Here is a 20846-nt window from a genome sequence, read left to right on the forward strand (position 1 = left end):
CCTTACTTCAAAATAAAGTTTCTCAATAAGTTATCAGTTCCAAAATACAAATACAATTTCATCTTACACATTTGTATGGCATATCTGCATCACCATAATATTGTCAGATTACTTTTTACAAAGCAATGGCATTTCGGCGATAAATTGAAAACGGACGAGAAACAAACGTGAGATACAGACAGAAACCCACAGTATTATGATGGCATCACATTTTAAAGTGGAGAGATTGTAAAGTTAAAGGTCATTACTTACTCAACATTGGCACATCATCATCATCATCTTCTGTTTCATCGGTGTCATTCTGATCACCCTCTGACTTCTGAATAGATGTTTCCACTGAAAGGACAGTGTGATGGGTTGCGAGTTGATTTGATACTGGGTTCAGTACAATCGAGCCCCTGATAAATAAACCCAGCTACCCCACATCAACAGGAGGACCAAACTGAGTCACGTGCACTAAAGTGTAAATGTACATGGTCGTGAAAGCTTTTTTGTTAATGGTAGTTCTGATCGAATTGTTTGAAGTCGATGACGATCTTTAACGGTGGGAGCTGAATGCGATTCCTCATGGAAACCTGACCTTTGGATCCTTCTTTACCAACAGTTAGGCCAAAAAAAAAAATGTTGCATTGGCGTAACCCGCCCGACCCTAAAAATTCCGCCGACCCTACGTTTTTTTTTTTGTTTTTTTGCTATCGATTTCAAGTATCTTGTTGATTGCGATCGCGATCGCAAAAACCCGGAAGTGTTTCGGACAGAACCCGCCGGCAAAAAGGGTGGTACTCGAGCCGGGGGAGATTTTGGGAGGGATTTATTAGGATTTATTAAATTTTTGGATTTATTATCCAAAAATTTTGGGATTTATTAGGAAAAAAAAAAAAAAGGTTCCCGACCGACCTACCCTATTTTTCAGTGACCCGTTACGCCAATGCAACATTTTTTTTTTTTGGCCTTATCGTGTGATGTAGCCTACTTGACTCCATCGAGGCTCAATTCTGTCACTTACAAAACTCAAAACAGTAGATTCACACGACAAAGGGAAAAAAGAGTTGAACAGAATTTCAGCTTCAGAACCTTTTCCTCTAAATCATCTAAAGGGTTAAAATTTTATTTATTTATTCTTTCCATAAAGACTGGTTTCTGTCACTGTCATGCACACATTGGTCTTACAGATTCTTAATAACAGCACAGAAACAGAGACCTTCCTTCTTTAGTATTTCTCACAGCACTGGCTGTGGTCATGTTGATCCCATCAGCTGATTAAAGACAATTTGTTGCAATTTGAAAAGGGTAGGCTTTAGGGCCGGTGCCATGGATTACTAATAATAATAACAATAATAGTAATAATAAAAAGATTAAATAGAGCGAAGTCAATGGTGCACTATTGCAAATCCTCACGTTCCCATCGAAAGAAAAGTTGAAAGGCGGCAAAAAGTTCCACCAGGAATAACCCAATCTCAAAATTTGAGTTAAAATTTTTTTTTTCTCTCCATTTTAAATCCTGTGACCCTAAGTCCCCACACCCGAGACATGAACCGGGGGAAAGAAAAAAAATAAAAACGTTACATGTTTCACGCGTCCCACAATGTTGATTGCATGTACAAAGTTTTGCTAACAAATGTTTAAACTGGTAATTGCATTTTTTGGTATTTGACCTTTTGACCCCACTCTCGGGGTCAGGGCCAAAAATTATACCGCTCTTGCACATTCTTGCCACGGGGTGATCATAACAGATTTGGTGAATTTCTGCCCAACCGTTTGAGGAGATGGCGTGACAAGACGGACGGACAGACAGACAGAGCCGATTACAATATGCCCCTCCTCCCATTTTTTTTTTCAAAAAGCGTGGAGAAAACGATGAAATACAGGTTCGTTTTCCGATTCTCGTTCAAAATACAACACTCAATTGAAATATGGTTTTTCCTCGATCATAAAGTGAACCAATTGCGCTTCGTGTACAGGGCAATTACTTGTGTTGAGCCTCAATAGGATTGAACTCCATGTCTTACAACTACAAGCACTGTACGTGTAAGCAAATGATTGCAAAACTGCCTTTCAATTGCAGCCTTGATTTGAGAAAGAGGATTATCAAAAACAGGTTGCTGTCAAAAATAAACAAATAAATACATAAAAGGATAAATATCGAATAAATGATCCCAGTGAGTTAGCAATGGACATGTGTGTGGCGCCATCATGCATCTTGTTTTTTTCTTAAATAGTCAATGCTCATGGAAGAGCAAAATGACAGAGGATGAGAGGGTTTTGACTAACACAGAAGGGAAAAGGGAACAGTCAGTCAACACTGCCCCCCCCCCACCTGGTATACCCCTTTACACCCCGATATTTTTTTTAATGTCGTGAACAAACTTTGGTACATCACGGGTGATGAAGGTTGTGGTCAAGTTTCATCGGAATTGCATGTGTAGTTTCTGAGAAGAAAGTAAATACCTATATTGGGGGACAACCCCAGTAGATCCCCTTTAGGGCACGATTTTTTTATTGCAATGAACAAACTTTGGTACAAATAGGGTGATGAACATTGTGGTAAAGTTTCATCCAAATAGTATATGTACTTTCAGGGAAGTTACAAGTATTTGTGGACGGACGACGCGTCATCCCACAAGCTCCCCGGAACTAAGTTCCAGGTGAGCTAAAAATCACCTGGAAATGCAGGAATAAAATTAAAAAAATAGATCATCAATGGAAAGAGGAGATGCCATGACACAGCAGTGAGCTGCAGTGGAGAGATGAACATAGTTGGAAGGGACAAACAAACAAACAAACAAAAAAACACAGCGAGGTGATTCCCTGGAAAAGCAATGGCAAACCACCCGGTATAAATAACGCTTGCCGTAATCATGCAAACCGCCGAGGCGAGCCTGTCCCGTGCGCGATTCCGAGCGGCTTAATCGCCGAGAACCGTCGGTCCAACTGCTTGCGCAGCACCGACGTTCTGTAAGAGTATGGTACATCTGTATCAGAAACAGAGGGTGATGATACAGGTGGTAATAGAAACAAACAAAGGAATACAGTTAAGGAAGAAGCATCAACTTCGAAAGATTGATATGGAAGGGGTTGCTTGATGAACATGTTTGGCTTGGTCAAGCTGGGGAGGTGTGGATAAGCTGAATGAGCATTGGCAAACAGATGGGAAGAAAGACTGCAGGAGATCAAAAGATCATTTCAACCCATTTACAGTGAGAAAGCAGTTAGTCCTGCAAGAAAGTGAGCTAAGCTGATTATTTTTAGAGCCTGGGTGCCACCCATTGCTTTTTGACACGTGAAGTAAAGCAAATGAAAGCGACATCACTTAGAGGCATCATTCCTGCAACACAGCTTGTTCCTTATAATATGAATATTATCTGAAACTTAGTAAAAATGATGCAGAGCTTGATATTAACAACACAGAGAAGAAAACCAAGAAACCATCACAATCGCATTTGATAAGAATCTGACTTCCCCCTTACCTCCATTTTTCTTCAGATTTACATTAATTTCAAGATCAACCAATTTTGAGAAAGAAAAAAAACATAAGCAAGATAAATAAAATAAAATCCACCAATTGGTGGAAGACTGATGTGTTTTTATCTGAATGATGTGTGACTTGCCTGCTTCCAGGTTGCTCCCAACAAGCTCATCGTCTGTGTCACTGTCCAGGTGAAATGGCACTCCCCTTTGTGTTGATGTCGACTGTTGAAACCTGGTCAATGAATAGTCTGCCTGCTGTGTTGCTTTGTCTGTAGTCGACTCAAAAACTCCTGTTTCACCCTCGAGATCTGTGTCATCAGATTCGCTGATAAAGTTTGGGATAGCTGGCTGCCTTCTATAACACAGAAAAAAAAAAAAAGCTAAATACATAAACAAAGCGAGAAAGGTATCTCAAAATGCAAAGTCTGGCCACGTCCACTTTGTACTCAAACAAAAGTTGATGAAAACAAGACCTAAAAAAAGAAAAAAAAATGAACATATTCATAAGTGTTCTTCATGTTCTCATAATAAAGATTTGCTGAAAATTTGATGGCAAAAACTCAAAGGGTAAAAGGTTATGGCCTGGACAAACAGACTGAAGCTCACTATCCTAATAAATATATGTGTGTGTGTGTGTGTGTGTGTGTGTGTGTGTGTGTGTGTGTGTGTGTGTGTGTGTGTGTGTGTGTGTGTGTGTGTGTGTGTGTCTCTCTCCTCCATAACTCCAAAACCGTGAAACCTAGCGGCCTGAATCTTTGCATGCATACAAAGGGAACTCCAAAGGGATACAAAGGGAACTGCATACAAAGGGAAATGAATGAAAACTGGGTATTTGGGTTAATTTAAACACCCCTCTTGAAGATAATTAATGGCTTACCTTCATGAAAGGCCTATCCTTGGTGAGCCCAACATCACCTCGTCGGGGTCTTAGCCGCCATTTTGATTCAGCCTACGAGAAATGCCTTTCCTTGGACACACAATCTACTCTCACGGACTAATTAAAGTGTATAATCAAAATATGATTTTGGATTTGAGGATCGGATCTCGTGGACTAAAGAAATGTCAAAATCTGGAGTGAAATCTGGAAATGTGAAGAAATTATGGATTCTTACAACTAAGTGGATAAGCGTATATATTTAAGGAAGACTATGCTCCCGGCTTCTCCATGTTCAACAAACTGAGGGGTGAGATTTATTTGCTAGCGCGTTTGTAACCTTACTTCTCCCAAGGTTAATCGCGATGGATACCTACATAATTGGTGAGATGGTGAGCTCCAATCGTCAAATATGGGAGCAGATGTGAAAAATAACTTTTACAACGATCAGTATGATAGACGAAGGAGGAGTCATGTGACCTCTTATTCAAAAACCAAAAATAGTACAAACACAACCCGTACATCGTTTTAAAGATCATTTTCCTGCTCATCCAACGACATAACTCTCACGGGTGAAAGAACGGTTTGTAGAAAAAGGTTACCGGCTCAGCTAACTTATCGAAATATTCACCCTGTGAAAATGAAAAAAAAAACAAGCAATTTTGATTCAGATACCGATACAGTTGGGTTGGAGAGTGCGTTCCGATTGTCTGACAACAAAACAGATTTCGAATATCTTTTTCACCTGGTCAGCTATATGTGGGCTGTTCTGGAGTTTGCATGGGTTGGCCCTTGATGGAAAAACATTCAATATTGTCTACCCAAATTAATTGCAGTAATATGTTCAGTTTTGTTGATATTTCTGTTCAATATTTTGCAGGTTGATAAATAAAATGTTCGTCTTTAAATATTTGCTGAATTGTGGTAGTCCAATAGATGCATGTTACATCCCGGGAAATGCCAGGTACCTTTGTGACGGGGGGGAGGGAAAGGGTGGAGGTGGAAGGAGGGAGGGGAAAAGTGGAGGTGGAAGGAGGGGAAGGGTGGGAGAAGGGACCCGGCGTTACCTAGCAACACGGGGTACCTTTGTTTTCAGTGCCCCCCCCCAGCTCCTCACTCCCCCTCCTCTTTCTCTCTCCCCTCTCCTTCCTCCTCCCCTCCCATCTTTCCTCCCTTCTCTCCCTCTACTCTATTCTTCTCCCTCTTTCTCTCTCCCATGCCTCTTCCCCCCCCACCCCCTCTCTCAGTATTCCCATCAAGTGACAGGTAGTATTTGCTAGTTGTAAATCTTCTGCTTGCATATGGCAGCTAAGCTGCCGGGTAGATATCATTTATTGGAAGCGCAACTGTGTCGCTGATGCAGTGCCCCTCGACCAGAACACAATGGTACTCATTTTGCCAACCTCGGAAGGATGACAGGCTGAGTCAAGCCCCTAGTCCTAATGTATTAATTCAGTGACCAACGGGGCCTTGAACTCAGGACCCTTGGATCCCAAGCTGCCACCCTAACCACAAAGCAAACACCAGGCTTCGCTAATTGCAAATTTAAAAATGAAACACGGAAGCTATTTTTAAAAATTACCCCCATATGGGGGTGACGGTCATCTCTACAATACCACAAGTTCTCAATGTTCAGTTCAGGTAACCGCGAAACAGTCCAAACTAACCGTTTAGATTGAAATAGTTCACAGAGATACACTAGGATAATACTACTAATGACATAATTAATAAATATGTATTGTACATTTAGTACCCGGATTAACACATCAGAATCACCAGTAAGTGCAATACGTGGTTTTCCGGTCCGTCCACTCTCTGGGGACATTTCACTTCCGGTTGTAGAAAAAAACGAAAAAATAGGCTGAGCTCTCGGAGATTATGATAATCCTGTAGATTATTCTTCACTGATTATAATGCAACTTTCAGAATGAAAATTGGTCAAGTATTTATAGAGATATTGAGGTTTGAAAAATCGTTAGAGCAAGCAAATTCATTAATTATTAATTCCACAAAAGTTTCGTGACACTGCACAAAGTAACATGTCAGGTATGAAAAAACATTTTGTATGCCAGATTCATTAATTATGAAATGTACTCATTGATAGATTAATCAGAAAGCCCGAAGCATGTTGCATAATTTATCACTTATCCCCTCATCCGGGATCCGTGGCCTCGCCCCACAGCCTGCAGCCCTATGTCCGCCGGTGATTATGTTAGATATCGGCACGATCGAGAGGAGCCTCCGAATCATCCCCGCTGATGCACTGAATTGATGCAATCGTTCGGCCAGAATATTCGTTGTCAAGGTGTTGCGTGATTAAATCACCAATACAGTCACTCAAATTTATACTGCCGACATACTTCTTAACAATCACCTTCGCCCCAGAAACCACAGTCAATCTGAACCACGCTGGCCACTGCTCAGACGCCATGACCGGACTACTGCGCAGTTTGGTTAAAGATGACTCGGCATTTTGGCGCGCGCGCACGAAATTATATTTTGAAAATAAATGCCGACGTTTACATTTTGGGTTTTGAAACTTTTGCACCTTCGGCGGAAAATGTATAAATATAAAAGGCTAAAAATGTGTTTTATATTTATATTTCATTTCTCCTTCCTTCCTTCTTTGCGAATTGCATTGGCGGTTTTGGCTATCTTCCAGATCACGTGACGATCAAACAGGAAGGAAATTCAAAAATCTGTCCAGTTAGATACAAGATAATATTTCTTACTATGATAATCAATAAACAGTTGTCGAATATCTTGTAGAATGGCAGACAAGATAGGTTTTGAAAATGGCGATTTTTATAACTTACGTGACCTCGTGACCTCGTCCCTGACCTTGAACCCAGACAAAAGTTATATCGTTGTGCAACACTCATCGACCTCTACCCACATACTAAGTTTCATCAAGATCGGAAAGAAAAATTGTTGATGGACGTACGGACATTTGGTCCGGCTTTATTAGGTCATCTCGGTAGAGATGACCTAAAAACAACAAAAAAGCCATCCGTCTCGCACAGCCCAGCAGCGGAGGGGCTGATAAGGCCTATTTGTACTTGCTGTGACTTTGCTCATTGACATTTTGACACATTTTTAAATTATTCTCCATATTCTCATAATAAAGGTTTGTTAAAAATTTGATGTCAAAAGCTCTAATGGTAAAAACGTTATGCCCTGTACAGACGAAAAGACAGACGCAATTACAAAACCCCGTCTCCCACTGCATGGGGGACGGGCTAATTAAGTACTTACCTGTCTTCACAACAGTGCACATTTCTATGCTGTTCCAGTGCCAAGCCCATCCTGATTAGCACAAACCTGGCAGGTGTGGAATGCTGGTCTAACATGCAGGATGCCATTCCTGCATCCTCTTGGTCTTCATCTTCTTCACTGTTCAAAGCAGGAACATCAAACCGATGAAGCAAAGTTAGAAATGGAAAGTGTATCTTCACTTTCAGAATGTACACCTATTGGTAACGCAAGGAATGAACGATACGGATACAAATTAGGAAACATCATTAAAAAAAACAAAACAGGAAGAGCAGGAGAAATGGGAAACAACAAACAACAGCAGGACGGAGGGAGAAAGTAGACAGAGATGGACAAAAAGGGATGTAGGTAACGATGAGGGGTAAGGGAGAACGCAAAGGGTGGACAATATGGATAAAGCGGACATAAACAAAATTGTGTTTGACCAGTTTGTGATTTTGTCAAGGTCTGAGGAGAGGGAAGGGGCTACTGCCCATCTGTCAGAAGGATGAGAGATGTCACGGCAGAGAGTGGAGTCATTAGCAAAGAGATAAAGAGGACTTTCCATGTCAAAGCAAGTCACACTTTCTGACCCACAAATATATGGGGTCCGCAAATAGCAGGGTTCGACAGTATGCAATATACATAGATACATCAAGGAGGATTGAGGAAGAAAATATAAAAACTGATAGATTTTGAAGTATGAACAAGTGAAAGATCAAGACGAATGACAACACATGTAAAACCATCGACAATGCAAGCCCATGTGCAATAAATAAATAAATCCAGAAAGATTATTTTTTTAAAGCATTCAGAAAAAATACAAACAAACAAAGAAAAAATCAAAAATATGTGACTTTCGAAATGACGTATGAATGCTAAATGAGGCCCTTTGCATGTGCACTGTGTGCGCGTTTACAGTGACTCACTTCTGCTCACTGGGTTAAGATAATTTTCAGGATTTAGAGTTTTAGACAAAAGAGTGGGAATTTCAAAATGGTTCAACATAATTGCTCTGCTACTGAACGCAAGTCAGACTCACGGAAACATAGGAATGCGAGAAATATCCGTGGATGAGAGGAGTTGGGTTCGTACCATTTGCTGTTCATACAATCAGGTGGCATTGGAGATATAAAACACAAACACACACACACACACACACACACTTAAACTTACCCTGTGCATCGACATGCCCCAGATATGACCTTCTCATCGGCGTTAAAAGCCCTGTCACACCTTGACGATTTAGCCAGCGTATGCAAAATTTGGCTAAAACGCTGGCACATGTCGAATACGTTATAGGTAAGTTTGTATACGTTAAGAGCACGCTGACATACGTCGTAGTACGCTGGCTTTTTTTCGTAGTATGCTGGCATACGTCTTTGTACGCTGGCATATGTCGTAGTACGCCGAGGTGTTAGACAAATTTTCCATGCTTGGAATTTTTCGACGTATGCCAGCGTATGACTCACACGTTCCGCATAATGCTGGCCATAAGTTGTAGGCACGTTACGCGATCGTTGACACACATTACTCATAAGTCGAAACACGTCAATGTAATGGTTAGCGTCAGTGTTCCAGACTCCCTGTTTTTTTTTTGTTTTTTTTTTGTTTTTTTTCTTCGGTATGACGGTGATGTTCACACTTCGATTTCTAGTGCGGTTATAATATAATATAATTAATAGGCTGCCGCTCAACGATTTAAATCATAACCGCACTAGAAATCGAAGTGTGAATATCACTGTAATACCAAAGAAAAAAAAACAAAACAAAAAAAAACCAGGGAGTCTGGAACACTGACGCTAACCATTACCTCGACGTGTTTCGACTTATGAGTACCTTTCAAGTAACGTGTGTCGACGTGTGTCAACGATCGCGTAACATACCTACAACTAATGGCCAGCATTATGCGGAATGTGTGAGTCATACGCTGGCATGCGTCGAAAAATTTCAAGCATAGAAAATTTGTCTAACACCTCGGCATACTACGACGTATGCTAGCGTGCTCTAAACGTATACAAAACTTAGCCATAACGTATTTGACGTGTGCCAGCTTGGTCCAGCAAATTTTTCATATGTCGGCATACGCTGGCTAAAACGTCAAGGTGTGACTGGCTTCACACTTCGATGTCTAGTGCGGTTATGATTTGAATCGTCGAGCCGCAGCCTATTAATAGCCTACACCACGTGATCGTTGGCGATACGCTGCCGCGCTATGCATAAGTTAGACTATCGTTGGGCATAGGTTGTGAACGCCGACAACACGCTCAGCATTCGTTGGTACAAGTTATCTATATGTGATTGAACCGTTCTGTGTATGTTACTAATACGTTATGCATACGTCCAACACGTTATTATATGCCCAAAACTTAAAAAAAAACATCTATAGTTCAGCGTATGCCAGCGTTTTACATACATTTTGAGACCTTGCCATTGCTGGCTAAAACGTCAAGGTGTGACAGGGCCCTAAGAACCAACCAAACCAGATACGCATCTCCCACTGGGAAGGCTGCCTGAATGTTGGGAATGATGGCATCTATCCATTAAATAAATCACAAAGCCTGCCATGTTCACAAGGTAATCCTGCAAGGTTCAAAGTCCACTCACTGGCAGCGATGGTTGAAGGTTTGGGTAGAATGCACCCGTCTACGAACCTTCGGGCCTTGCACCGGTCCATATCCTCGGGAGTTTGCAGTACGGGCTGCATGCTATCAGGCTTTTGGGCGAGTTCAGAAAGTTCTCCCACTCTTATGTTGTGCAGAGGCACACCCCTTTCTCACAGGTACATTTCCAAGTATTTTTGGCTTCTTTTAGAAGCCTTTGTGAGCCATTTCGGGACCAATCCTGAATTCGCATTAATGTTATACTTTATGGGGTCCCAACAACCGCCGTTTCCTGAGGTTTCTGCACATGCTCACCAAGCATTCTTGGGTGGATTACGTCATTTCAAAAATCACATATTCTGAGATAAAAAAAAATTAAAATCCATAAATTTGAGAAAATCTGGCAAGAAGTAAAACCTGTGGAGAGTATTTTAAAGATGCTAGTCATTACAGTGTGGCCAGATGGACAGGGAAGGCCTGCACCGTTAAGATTGGACCAATTATGATGCAGCCCAAGGAAGAGGTAAACATTCGTAGTAAAACCCACCTGTCGGGAACAATCGTAATGGAGGGAGAAGTAAAGCAGTCTGTCTGCACCGGTGACGATGCAAGTCCTGTGGAAAAGCATCAAAAGACCGTGTTAATGGCAGCTCCGATTCCTTTTCTTGAGCTTCTCAACAAAGCTTCAGACATTCGTAAAAACTTAGGTTCTGCCCACATACAGTTAACCTTTGTACCTGGCTCAGGCAGTATTGAACATGAAATGATGCTTTCTTGCGACTCAGTGACATACAAGGGCAGTGGAAGTCCAGAGGCCATGGTTCCTGGAGTTTTGTCTAGTATCAAGCCTTGCTGTTGCTTCAGTTGCACTTTCCGATGCTGGACATTCACATTTCCTTCAAGAGTAGGCACGTTACACTGTCAAAATGAAACAGAACAGTTCAAATGCCCATTGTTTCAACCTTTGGATTACAAATACAAGAGCTTACATATGGATACAAATCATGAACAAGGAAGTTTTTTGAAATGATGACTGATGACTACCAGAAATTGGTATTAATAGCATACTGTTCTGCTGCTGTAGCCAAAAGAAATAATAATATAACGATTACCAAGATAAACAAACAAACAAAATAGAATTTGACGTGAATGAGTCAATGGATATATGCCTCTGCCCACGTTAGATGTCAACTCATTGTTATGTTCGATCCCAATTCAAGGTCACGTGACGGTGTAAGCAAGAAAGGAGAGAGTGAGATAAGTGGAAGATAAACAACAGATGTCTCTAACTCGAGTTATGATCTGCAAAATTATTCTCAAAGGGCACATGACCTTTGACCTGTTGAATCTAAAATTAAAACTGTTCATCTTTATTAGAATCTATACTTGTGCCAAGTTTGGTTGAAATCCCTTCAGTAGTTCACAAGTTATTGCCGTAACAAAATCGTTTTCAATGAAAAGGTCACATGACCTTTGATATTTGACCTTTTGAACCTAAAATCTAAGCGGTAAATCTCTATTACAGGTCAGTTAATCTTGTCCGAGTTAGGGTAGAATCACTTCAGTGGTTATTAAGGTATCGTAGTAACAAAAAAAATAAAAACTACAATGGACGCACGCATGCACGGGCGGACAGATGCATTGACAGACAAACGGATGGATGCACATTTGAAATTTGAGGCGACTGGCATTGAAATCCTAATTTATACTAAACTAGCAACACTGCTAACTTAGAAGAATCTAATTTTTATTTAAATTTTGCAACATTGATTGTTTTGTTTATTGAAATCAAGCATTTTACATCTTCATCCAAAATCAAAATCAAAATAATCGCTCAAAATTAGCTGTTATCATTATTATTTCCTTATTTTAAAATGTATTTTGGAGAAGATAGAGAGCGAGTAACTCCATAGACAAAAACTATCCAAAACATTTCCACGATTATCGCAAGACTTCTTGGTCCTGTAACTATTTAAAGAGCAGGTTGCGGGTCACCAAACATGTTCTGAAAGTTTATCAATATGATTATATGTGCATTAAATAGTTCGATGCAAACTATTGTGGTTGCCAAACTATTGGGAATATTAATGAAATTTAATTCCGAAGTTGTTATTTCTTGAGGCTGTTGAAAAAAACAGCTGCGTGCCATACATGGATGGTGATGTCACGTTCTCCAAAACAAAGCGGACACTCACTCACTCATTGAAGAAGTGTCCAGTTCAGCGGGCCGTTAGCCTGGTGTTGGCTTAGTGGTTAGGGTGTTGGCTTGGGATCCTAGGGTCCTGAGTTCAAGCCCCGTTGGCCGCTGAATTAAAATACACCAGGAGGTTGACTCAGACTGTCATCCTTCATAGGTCGGCGAAATGAGCACCAGTGTACTGGTAATGGGGACAATGCATCAGTGGCATAGCCGTGTCCCAACCAATGATGAGAGAGACAGAGAGACAGAGAGAGAGGTTCTTTCGCTTTTTTCGAGCTTGCAACTGTCTATATTATCCTTTTTTATTTTGAATTATTGTAGAACAAAGTTATTTGGATATTTGTACATCATGCCTCGTACGTGTGTCATCATGTTTTGCGAAAATGGCTGGAAAACGGGTAATCGCTCCCACCGATTCCCAAAGGAATCAAACATTCGCCGGCAGTGGATAAGATTTGGACAAACAAAACGGGCAAATTTTCCCCCAAAGAAAACGGGTAAAGAGGACCCTTTGGATAGACTTGTCATTTGTGGTGACCATTTCACAGCCGAGGATTACGAAGGCATACACACATCTGATCACCACTCTGTGAATATGAGTTGTTGGTTCACAAGTTCTCCAGATACTGCTCTGTCACAGAATCAATTGTTGAGTTTAAGTGAGAAAAACCTTGAAATGTATTCTTAAAGAGTACATGGAAAAATACATAAATAAACTTTCTGAAAAACACAAGCATGAAAAAATTTCTCAACAAATCAACTTATTGTTGATTAAATTACTTTGTTAACAGCATCAGCAAATTGGCCTATTTCATTTCAATTGTAAAAAATTGAAAAAATCCCCACTTTTTTTTCTAAATTTGGTAGAATATTTCCCAATGAAGCTAAACATGTTTTGGTATTTATATGCCACAACAGTCTCTTGAAAGTTGGGGTTTGTTCTAACTGTTCACTTTCACTGGGGTCAAGCTCAGCTGTCAGAAAGACTTCAACGCCAAGGCTACAGTGTATAATATATTTGGGTCCATTATTGATTCATTCTATTTCTGACTCGAGTGACTAGAGGGTTAAAAATTATTATATCAAATCACAGACGAATCAAACTTTACATTATTTTATGCATCGAACAAGAAAATGAAAATCTACAAACCAATCTGTCTGGTGGAGTCTGTCAGTGTGAACTGCCGGGTAGTCAGTCCTGCCACTTGCACACAAAATAGGCCGTTTTCTGGCACTTGCAAGTGGCTCGAATTTATATGGCTCAGGGACAGAAACTCCATAGTATAAATTCCCATCATCCTCCGACTCGTCCTCGGCAATATCGGAATGAAAGCACTCAATTTCATCGCCGCTGAAATCACTCTCCGATTCGCATCTCGCCATTGTTCACACGCTGTTTCCGAATGTTCACGAAGTTTTCGGAGAACGTGACGTCATAGCATCTTCGGTAAATTCTGGTCTGTTTTTCCATCACTGACAAGAGTTTTGACTTAAAAGTTAATTTCAGCATATTTTGAGTTTCAAATGTTAGAAAATAATTGCCCAACGATTAATTATTAATGCGATTACAACCTTCGAATCACGCGAAGTCATCAGCGACCCAAAACCTGCACTTTAATTGGCAAATCAATTATTTCAATAAAAGGTACAAATTTTCACCCTGCAAAGTCTTCCTTAGAATACAGCACAGCATTTAAAACTGCAAGATGATGACTCATCTTTCAAATCAAACAAAGTTTGGGAGAATAAATTTGTGGAAATGAGTGGTTAAAATATGTGCTTGTCATTCGGATTCCGATTCTGATATACCATCCTCCGTTACAGAGCGTCGATGCTGCTGAAACAGTTTCTTGGCAGGAGTTATACTGGGTGGTTTGCCATTGCCAGAGAGAGCAGTAGTTAGGGCAGGAATATGGACTTTATTCAAGGTGACAGCGATGGGTCGCCTACTATTCGCAAAGGACACGGTAGGATCTTTAACGTCCACCAACAAATGCCGGCGATCGGGACACTCAGTTTAACGTCCATGTGTGGGACGGCACACACGCGTTGACGAATTGCCCTTCATGTGAAATACCGGGATGACAGTTTACAGTTGGGCCGAGATTCAAACCCAGGCTCGCCATCTTAAGAGACGAATCTACGTACCTCTTTGACTATGCTGCCAGCCTGTGATCATTATTGCGAAGTTATTTTACAGCAAGGAAAAATGAAACCCATCATGGATAGACTGTCATTAGATCCTGCTAATAACACAAGCCTTGTGGTCATGCATAGATTGCTTACCCCATTTACACTTCGTACACCCTCTCCTCCATCCACATTCATCTGAGAGATGGCTGTGGCGGTGACGCCTTTAATACGTGTTGTCACTGCAGCTGTGCCACCTGAGATTGTCTCACCATTATTTGTGCATCGCAATGGACCACAATGCACTGCAAAACCGGGTGAATCATTTGCATTCGTCTGTTCTAAACCTTTGTCTTCAGTCATGTATGGCAACATGTCTAGTGGCTGTGTGGCTGCATCGACGTCTTCGTCACCAGTAAAGTAATCATCACTGGAACTCTGAAGAAGCAGAAACTGTGAAGAGATGTCGCCAAAACGAAGTGTGGCACCATGCCGGATAGACCAGGAAACTCCGGGTTGTAGGCGTACCCCACCACACAAGGTGCCATTGAGGCTGTTCAGGTCTCGAAGGCGAGAGGCACATCGCTGCACGTCAAATGCTGCGTGGCGACGTGACATGGATGAAGTTGGCAAGTGAATGCCACAGGATGCGTCACGACCAATGAAGGTTTCTCCTTCATATAGTGGAAATGCTGCATTAGAGAATAAAATAAAAATGAAATAAACATAGCATATAACTTGTAGTAACGATTAAATGTGACAAGTGATAATCATTATTTTAAAATCTCAATGTCTTTTAAAATTAGGGTGACGGGACAGCCGAATAAAGACGCTGATGATAAAGAGTGAAGGACAGCTCACCCTTCCCAGCAAACCCAGGGCCGTTGAGGATGCGAAGGAAAGCCAGCGGCAGAGGATCACGGGAAGCTGCGGGAGGTCTCTCACAGAAAGATGAATGAAGTACCAGCGTCTCTTCCAAATTCTCCATGACTTCACAGTCCAAACGCTTATTGCCCGATTTACAACACAACGACAGAGATTAACGATTAAAATCATATCCTTCAGAGACAATGTTCTTTGGTTTGATCACTTGTAGAATTCCTACCTTCAAACCTAACGACAAGATTGTGTGAATGGGTTGGTATTAAAAAAGGAAATCAATGTTTAACATAAAACACGACAGTAAACACGAAGCAAGCTCAGTGCATTACAAGAAGTCCACAACAAGTGTGTTTTCACTCTCAGGAGAGTCAGAAAACAATAACCAACCTCTAGAGTGAACTTCCAAACTTGTCTCCCTCCTCTAAAACCTGGTGGCACCTTGTCAAGTCGGTCTCTGGTGCACCATCCATCCCTTCCCTCACTTCAAATGGCACCCCTGCTGACTCCGCTCGTGAGAAGGCTGAATGTCTCAATTCTGTGTTTGCTTCAAGATCTTGTGTCCCCAGCCCATCCTTCCCTGTCGTTCGCAACTGCTTCGAGACCGTCTTTTGCACCTGAGAACGTGGAGAAGTTTCTTCTAGCCATCGACTCTGATTTTGCTACTGGACCGGATTGCATCAGCTCATGTGTCCGAAAAACCTGCTCTGCTGCTGTTGGACATCCTCTCGCTGCACTTTTCACCGTCATTTGTGCTAGGTCATCTTCCATCTGTGGGGAAATCTGCTGACCATCACAGCATTACATAAACAAGGTGCAAAAATTGATCCCCTTAACAACAGACTAATTAGCTTACTTCCAATAATCAGCCACGCCATGGAATCCATCATCACAGTTGATATGAAATCTTTCCTTTTCTCCAACAACTCATCTCAGTTCACCAGTTTGTTTTCAGACCATGTCACTCCACCTTGGACATGCTGCTACTCACCCAACAATGGATGGAAATCCTCAATATCAGACATGAGATCAGGGCTGTGTCTCTGGTCATATCTTGTACTTTTGATACAGTCTGGCATCCTGCTTTACTCTCCAAACTCTCTGCCTATGGCATCCAAGGCAGACTCCACACATGATTTGCTGACTTCTTCTCCTCTCGTAGCCAACATGAAGCACTCAATGAAATCCTTTCATCTCCTCTCCCTGTCAAGGCTGGAGTACCCCAAGGCAGTGTTCTGGGCCCAGTCCTATTCCTGATATTCATCAATGATCTCTCTGGAAAATCCTCTTAATGTTTATGATGATTCTACCCTCTGCCTCATCCTCCAGACAGGCAGACACAGTAGCCTCTTCCCTCTTCAGACCTTGAAAAAAAATAAAAATCACAAGCTGGTCCAACACTTGGAATATGTCTTGCAATTCAGAAAAATGTCACACCACCCCTATCTCTATCATTCTCCAAAATCATTGTTTGACAACGCACCCAACCCTCCCCCCCCCACACCCATCTACTTTCTTAACCATCCTCTTGGGGAAGTTCAGGCACTCAAACTTTTGAGTCTATCAGCTATGATCTTTCTTGGGCAAACCACATTTCAAAGTTGGCTCAAGAGCCAGCCGCTGACAGGGCATCCTCTGTCGTACAAAATCCTTCCTTGGCACACCTGAACTCCAATCCACCGACAAAGCCTTCATCTGCAGCTTGATGGAGCCCTGCCCTCCCCTCTGGGCTGGCTCCCCTGACTCACATCTTGCTCAGCTTGAGGCCGTGGAAACCACGGCCTTCAAGATTATTGGAATCTCCCATGATGAAGCTGAGTCTGGGGCCAATCCTTTCACCATCACAGACAGATCAGTGGCCTCTTTGTCTTATTTGGCCTCCTTTCTGGTCTTCGGCCTCCTCTGCCCTTTCCGTGCTTTGTCTTCCCCCAGGTTTCTGCACATGGTCCATCATCAATCCCCTTTCAGGTGAATCTACCTAAATCCAAGATCATTGCTCATGTCTACTCATTCGTTCGTCTTTTTTCCCTCACATGTGCAACGAACTTCTACATTCTCTTCAATCATTCCTTCCTACACCCCATATTTGTCTGCCTCCCTCAGTTTTGGCCTTCGGCTCTGCTGTTCCTTCTGTCCTGTTGCATCCTGATCTGTTCAGTGCACTAGTAATAGCTCTTCCACAAGCCTTGACCATGTATGGAAAAAAAAAAAAAAAGGAAAAAAGTTTAACCGGATAGTTCATGAAACATCGTTCATAATTCTAATTGAATTGTTTACTTGAACATTGTGCAACACAAATCACCTTCTTGTTCCTTCCAAAACTCTTCCATTTGGCAGTACATGGACATGTTAAATATGGTCGTGTATAAGCCTGCTTCAATAGCGCTAAACTTCCGGAATTATTTTTATTTAAACGATCTTTAAAATCATTATTGTATTTAAATTGAACACTGTTCAGGGTAACGCGTTCTACGAACTCTTTAGTTGAATATGCACTCATTCTTAATACACGTACTCGCATTCTCATCGTACGTACTCTAAATACGTGCTCGCACTGTAATAGTATGTACTTTATAGATGCGCTCGCAATGTAATAGTACATACAGTACATTATAGACATATGAACATTGTAATACAGCAATATGTACTTTATAGACACCAGCACATTACTCATAGGGTGATTTCTTCAACATCCTCCCCCCCCCCCCCCCCCAAAGCACCCCACCACCCTGACAGTGAGCGACACAGACACACACCAATGGCAGGTTACACCTTCACTGTGTGTACACTTGTACATGTAATTCTGACAATTCCTCAACCCCTTCCCCCACCTAAAGTCCTCCCCCTTACCCTGAAAGCCTCAACTTCCCACTCCCAACTCTATCCCATCTTTGCTGTCCTCTCCAACCCCAAGTCCTCACCCTTCCACTCCCAACCCTAAGGCATCAAATCCCCTCCCCACTTCAGACTTCAAGTCTTCAAACCCCTCCTCACCACAATTCAACCCTCACCTAACCACACACCAAAAATCCTCAACTCCCCCTCCCCCAAAGCCTCAACCCCCCCTTCAAACTCTATCCCCATCTTCAGCTGACCTGCTACAATGGAAGGTGACGGTAATTATTTGCCCTTGTTCAGTCTCGTTGACCATTTCTCGCTCGTTTAGCTTGCCAACCAATATGGTATCCGAGCAAAGCATCATGGGTACTGAAACCCCCAATATAGGGAGGGAATGGCAATTGTGAATATGACAGCTTCGAAGATGGCCGATTTCATACAGCAGTGGAGCCTGGTGTTGGCTCAGTGGTTAGGGTGGCGACTTGGGATCCTAGGATCCTGAGTTCAAGCCCCGTCGGCCGCTGAATTAATACACTAGGGGGTTGACTCAGCCTGTCATCCTTCCGAGGTCGGCAAAATGAGCACCAGTTCCAGTGTGTGTGAAATCAGCGACACAGTCGCGCTTCAAGAAATGATAGCTACCCCGGCAGCTTAGCTGCCATACGACCACCACCATACAGCAGGAAGCACAAAAATGGCGGCGAAAGCACAGAAATTGTGGGTGGAGTCAGGCGAACTGTCCAACCAACGTGTGGCACACGGACGGACGCACACACGCACAGACAGATTCTTTTATCCTCACTATGATTCACAGACTGGTGTTTGCGTTTGTTTATCCCACTACTCCTCCAGTTCTGGGCCGATTCCATTCGGACATGGGACATAAGATCAGCATGAACCCAATTAATGTACAGGCGTGCGGGGACGGAGGGGCCGGGTGGAATGGGGGGATGGGGACGCTAATTCTCTATGTAAATATGTATCGTGTAGCACCACCTCCAGGTGGGGGAGGGTATTACAAGTCTCCACCATTTACAGTGCAGTATTCCTGTCCTCACATTCTCCAGTACAGTGAGGTGTTTTGAATATTATAAGCTGTTGGTATGTTTTTGCTTCATGCACGTAACCTCATGGATTATTTTTTTTTTTTCCTATGCAGAGCTGTCAGTTGCCTATACACCGCCTAAAGAAAGGTATGCGTCAGAAGAACACGTTGCATGCTTGTAGTCCAGGAGCCAAATCTCATACAAAGCCGAGAAATATGAAAACGTAGCCCATCTAGTACTTATTTGGTTTGACTTTTTCCAGCTTGGGACATACCGAAGGAACATATCCAGGCATGTTGTAGTCCTGGATTGTGGTATCGGTAATTTGCTGTGAGGGTGGAAACATACCAGGGGTCGGTTGCAATTTAACTTGTTTTGTGAAAGCAAGTTTTAGGATTTATAGTGTTTTAGTGTACGTTTAGGATGCCAGAAATGGCTAATATATTATCAGTTATTAGCAAAAACTGATTTTACACATTTTCAATGGCGCTACAAAATTTATGTTCAAATCAACTTGAAAACAGGATTACCAAAGTTATTTTTGGGATACACACAGATGCGAAACAGTATCAAAATTGGATCCTCTTTTATTTTATCTTCTGAGACATGTGCATAAAAAACATTCAATGCTATTGTTCTTAGTTATTGGATAAGTTTGCATGAACTTTACATATATATATATATATATATATATATATATATATATATATATATATATATATATATATATATATATATATATATATATATATATATATATATATATATATATATATATATATATATATATATATTGTTGCGAATTCGCGCCCACCGGCGTGCGAACGGCCACGTAACTCGAATCGCGGCACGTCGCCCACCGGACGGACAATTCTGTCGTGACCCTCTCGAACTAACGCCGTGAGCTAGTCACGGGTGGGCCTTTCGGCCTCACCACGATCGTGCCAATCGGCCACCCGCGTGGGAGAGGGTTGTTCGCCAAACTCGACCTACCTAAGTACCCACGCGGAGGGTAGACCGGGCGATCGCACCTCGCCGCAGGTCGACTCCGGACACGGGCCGCTTAAGCGATCCGTTCCGTACTATCGGGATAACCGAGCGGTGTTATCGTCGGCCTCGACGGTTCCGATTAATTATCGGGCGTATTAAGCCCACTACCAACCCTTTACGTGAAGCAAGATGGAGTTTCAATTAAAGAAAAGACGAAGTGAAACGGGAAAACAGTTCAACATGATGCACATTTATTCCGCGGCACACGGAGAGCACACATATACAATTAAAACAATTATGCACAAAAAGCAAATGTAACAAAATAAACAATGACGCAGAGATACTACCAACTAAGACCGACAAACGGCAACACTTCACAGTTTTACTTCACCAGACTGGCACCACACACACACGTTTACACAGAAACAAAAGAAAAGGCCACCCTCAAAAACAAGGGGGCAGACGGGGCCTGTGGGCCAATATTTGCGCGGGACCTGAAAGAGCGGTGACCTCTGGGGAAAGAGTATAACTGGCTTGCTTGGGTCCCGTGACGAGCGATTCCACTG

At 42.1% G+C, this 20846-nt stretch overlaps 1 protein-coding gene across 6 annotated transcripts in view; it reads right to left on the reverse strand.

The window, feature by feature from the left end:
- Positions 1-20846, reverse strand: part of MDC1 (mediator of DNA damage checkpoint 1) — a 103561-nt gene that overhangs the window by 75164 nt on the left and 7551 nt on the right. For 3 of the 6 annotated variants that reach the window (XM_085845018.1, XM_085845008.1, XM_085844998.1), the window contains exons 2-8: positions 15389-15533; positions 14684-15219; positions 10935-11115; positions 10745-10811; positions 7664-7735; positions 3609-3823; positions 253-336 (exon numbers count right to left, since the gene is read on the reverse strand). In XM_085845018.1, the coding sequence (XP_085701144.1) occupies positions 253-336; positions 3609-3823; positions 7664-7735; positions 10745-10811; positions 10935-11115; positions 14684-15219; positions 15389-15515 (1282 nt within the window). In that variant the 5' untranslated portion in view covers positions 15516-15533. The remainder of the gene's footprint in view (positions 1-252; positions 337-3608; positions 3824-7663; positions 7736-10744; positions 10812-10934; positions 11116-14683; positions 15220-15388; positions 15534-20846) is intronic. The other 3 variants (XM_085845036.1, XM_085845045.1, XM_085845028.1) reach the window with 2 other exon arrangements.

This window comes from Eptatretus burgeri, chromosome 1, assembly GCF_056783735.1.
Source record: "Eptatretus burgeri isolate ZD-2024b chromosome 1, Ebu_testis_v1, whole genome shotgun sequence".
Taxonomy (NCBI): Eukaryota; Metazoa; Chordata; class Myxini; order Myxiniformes; family Myxinidae; genus Eptatretus; species Eptatretus burgeri.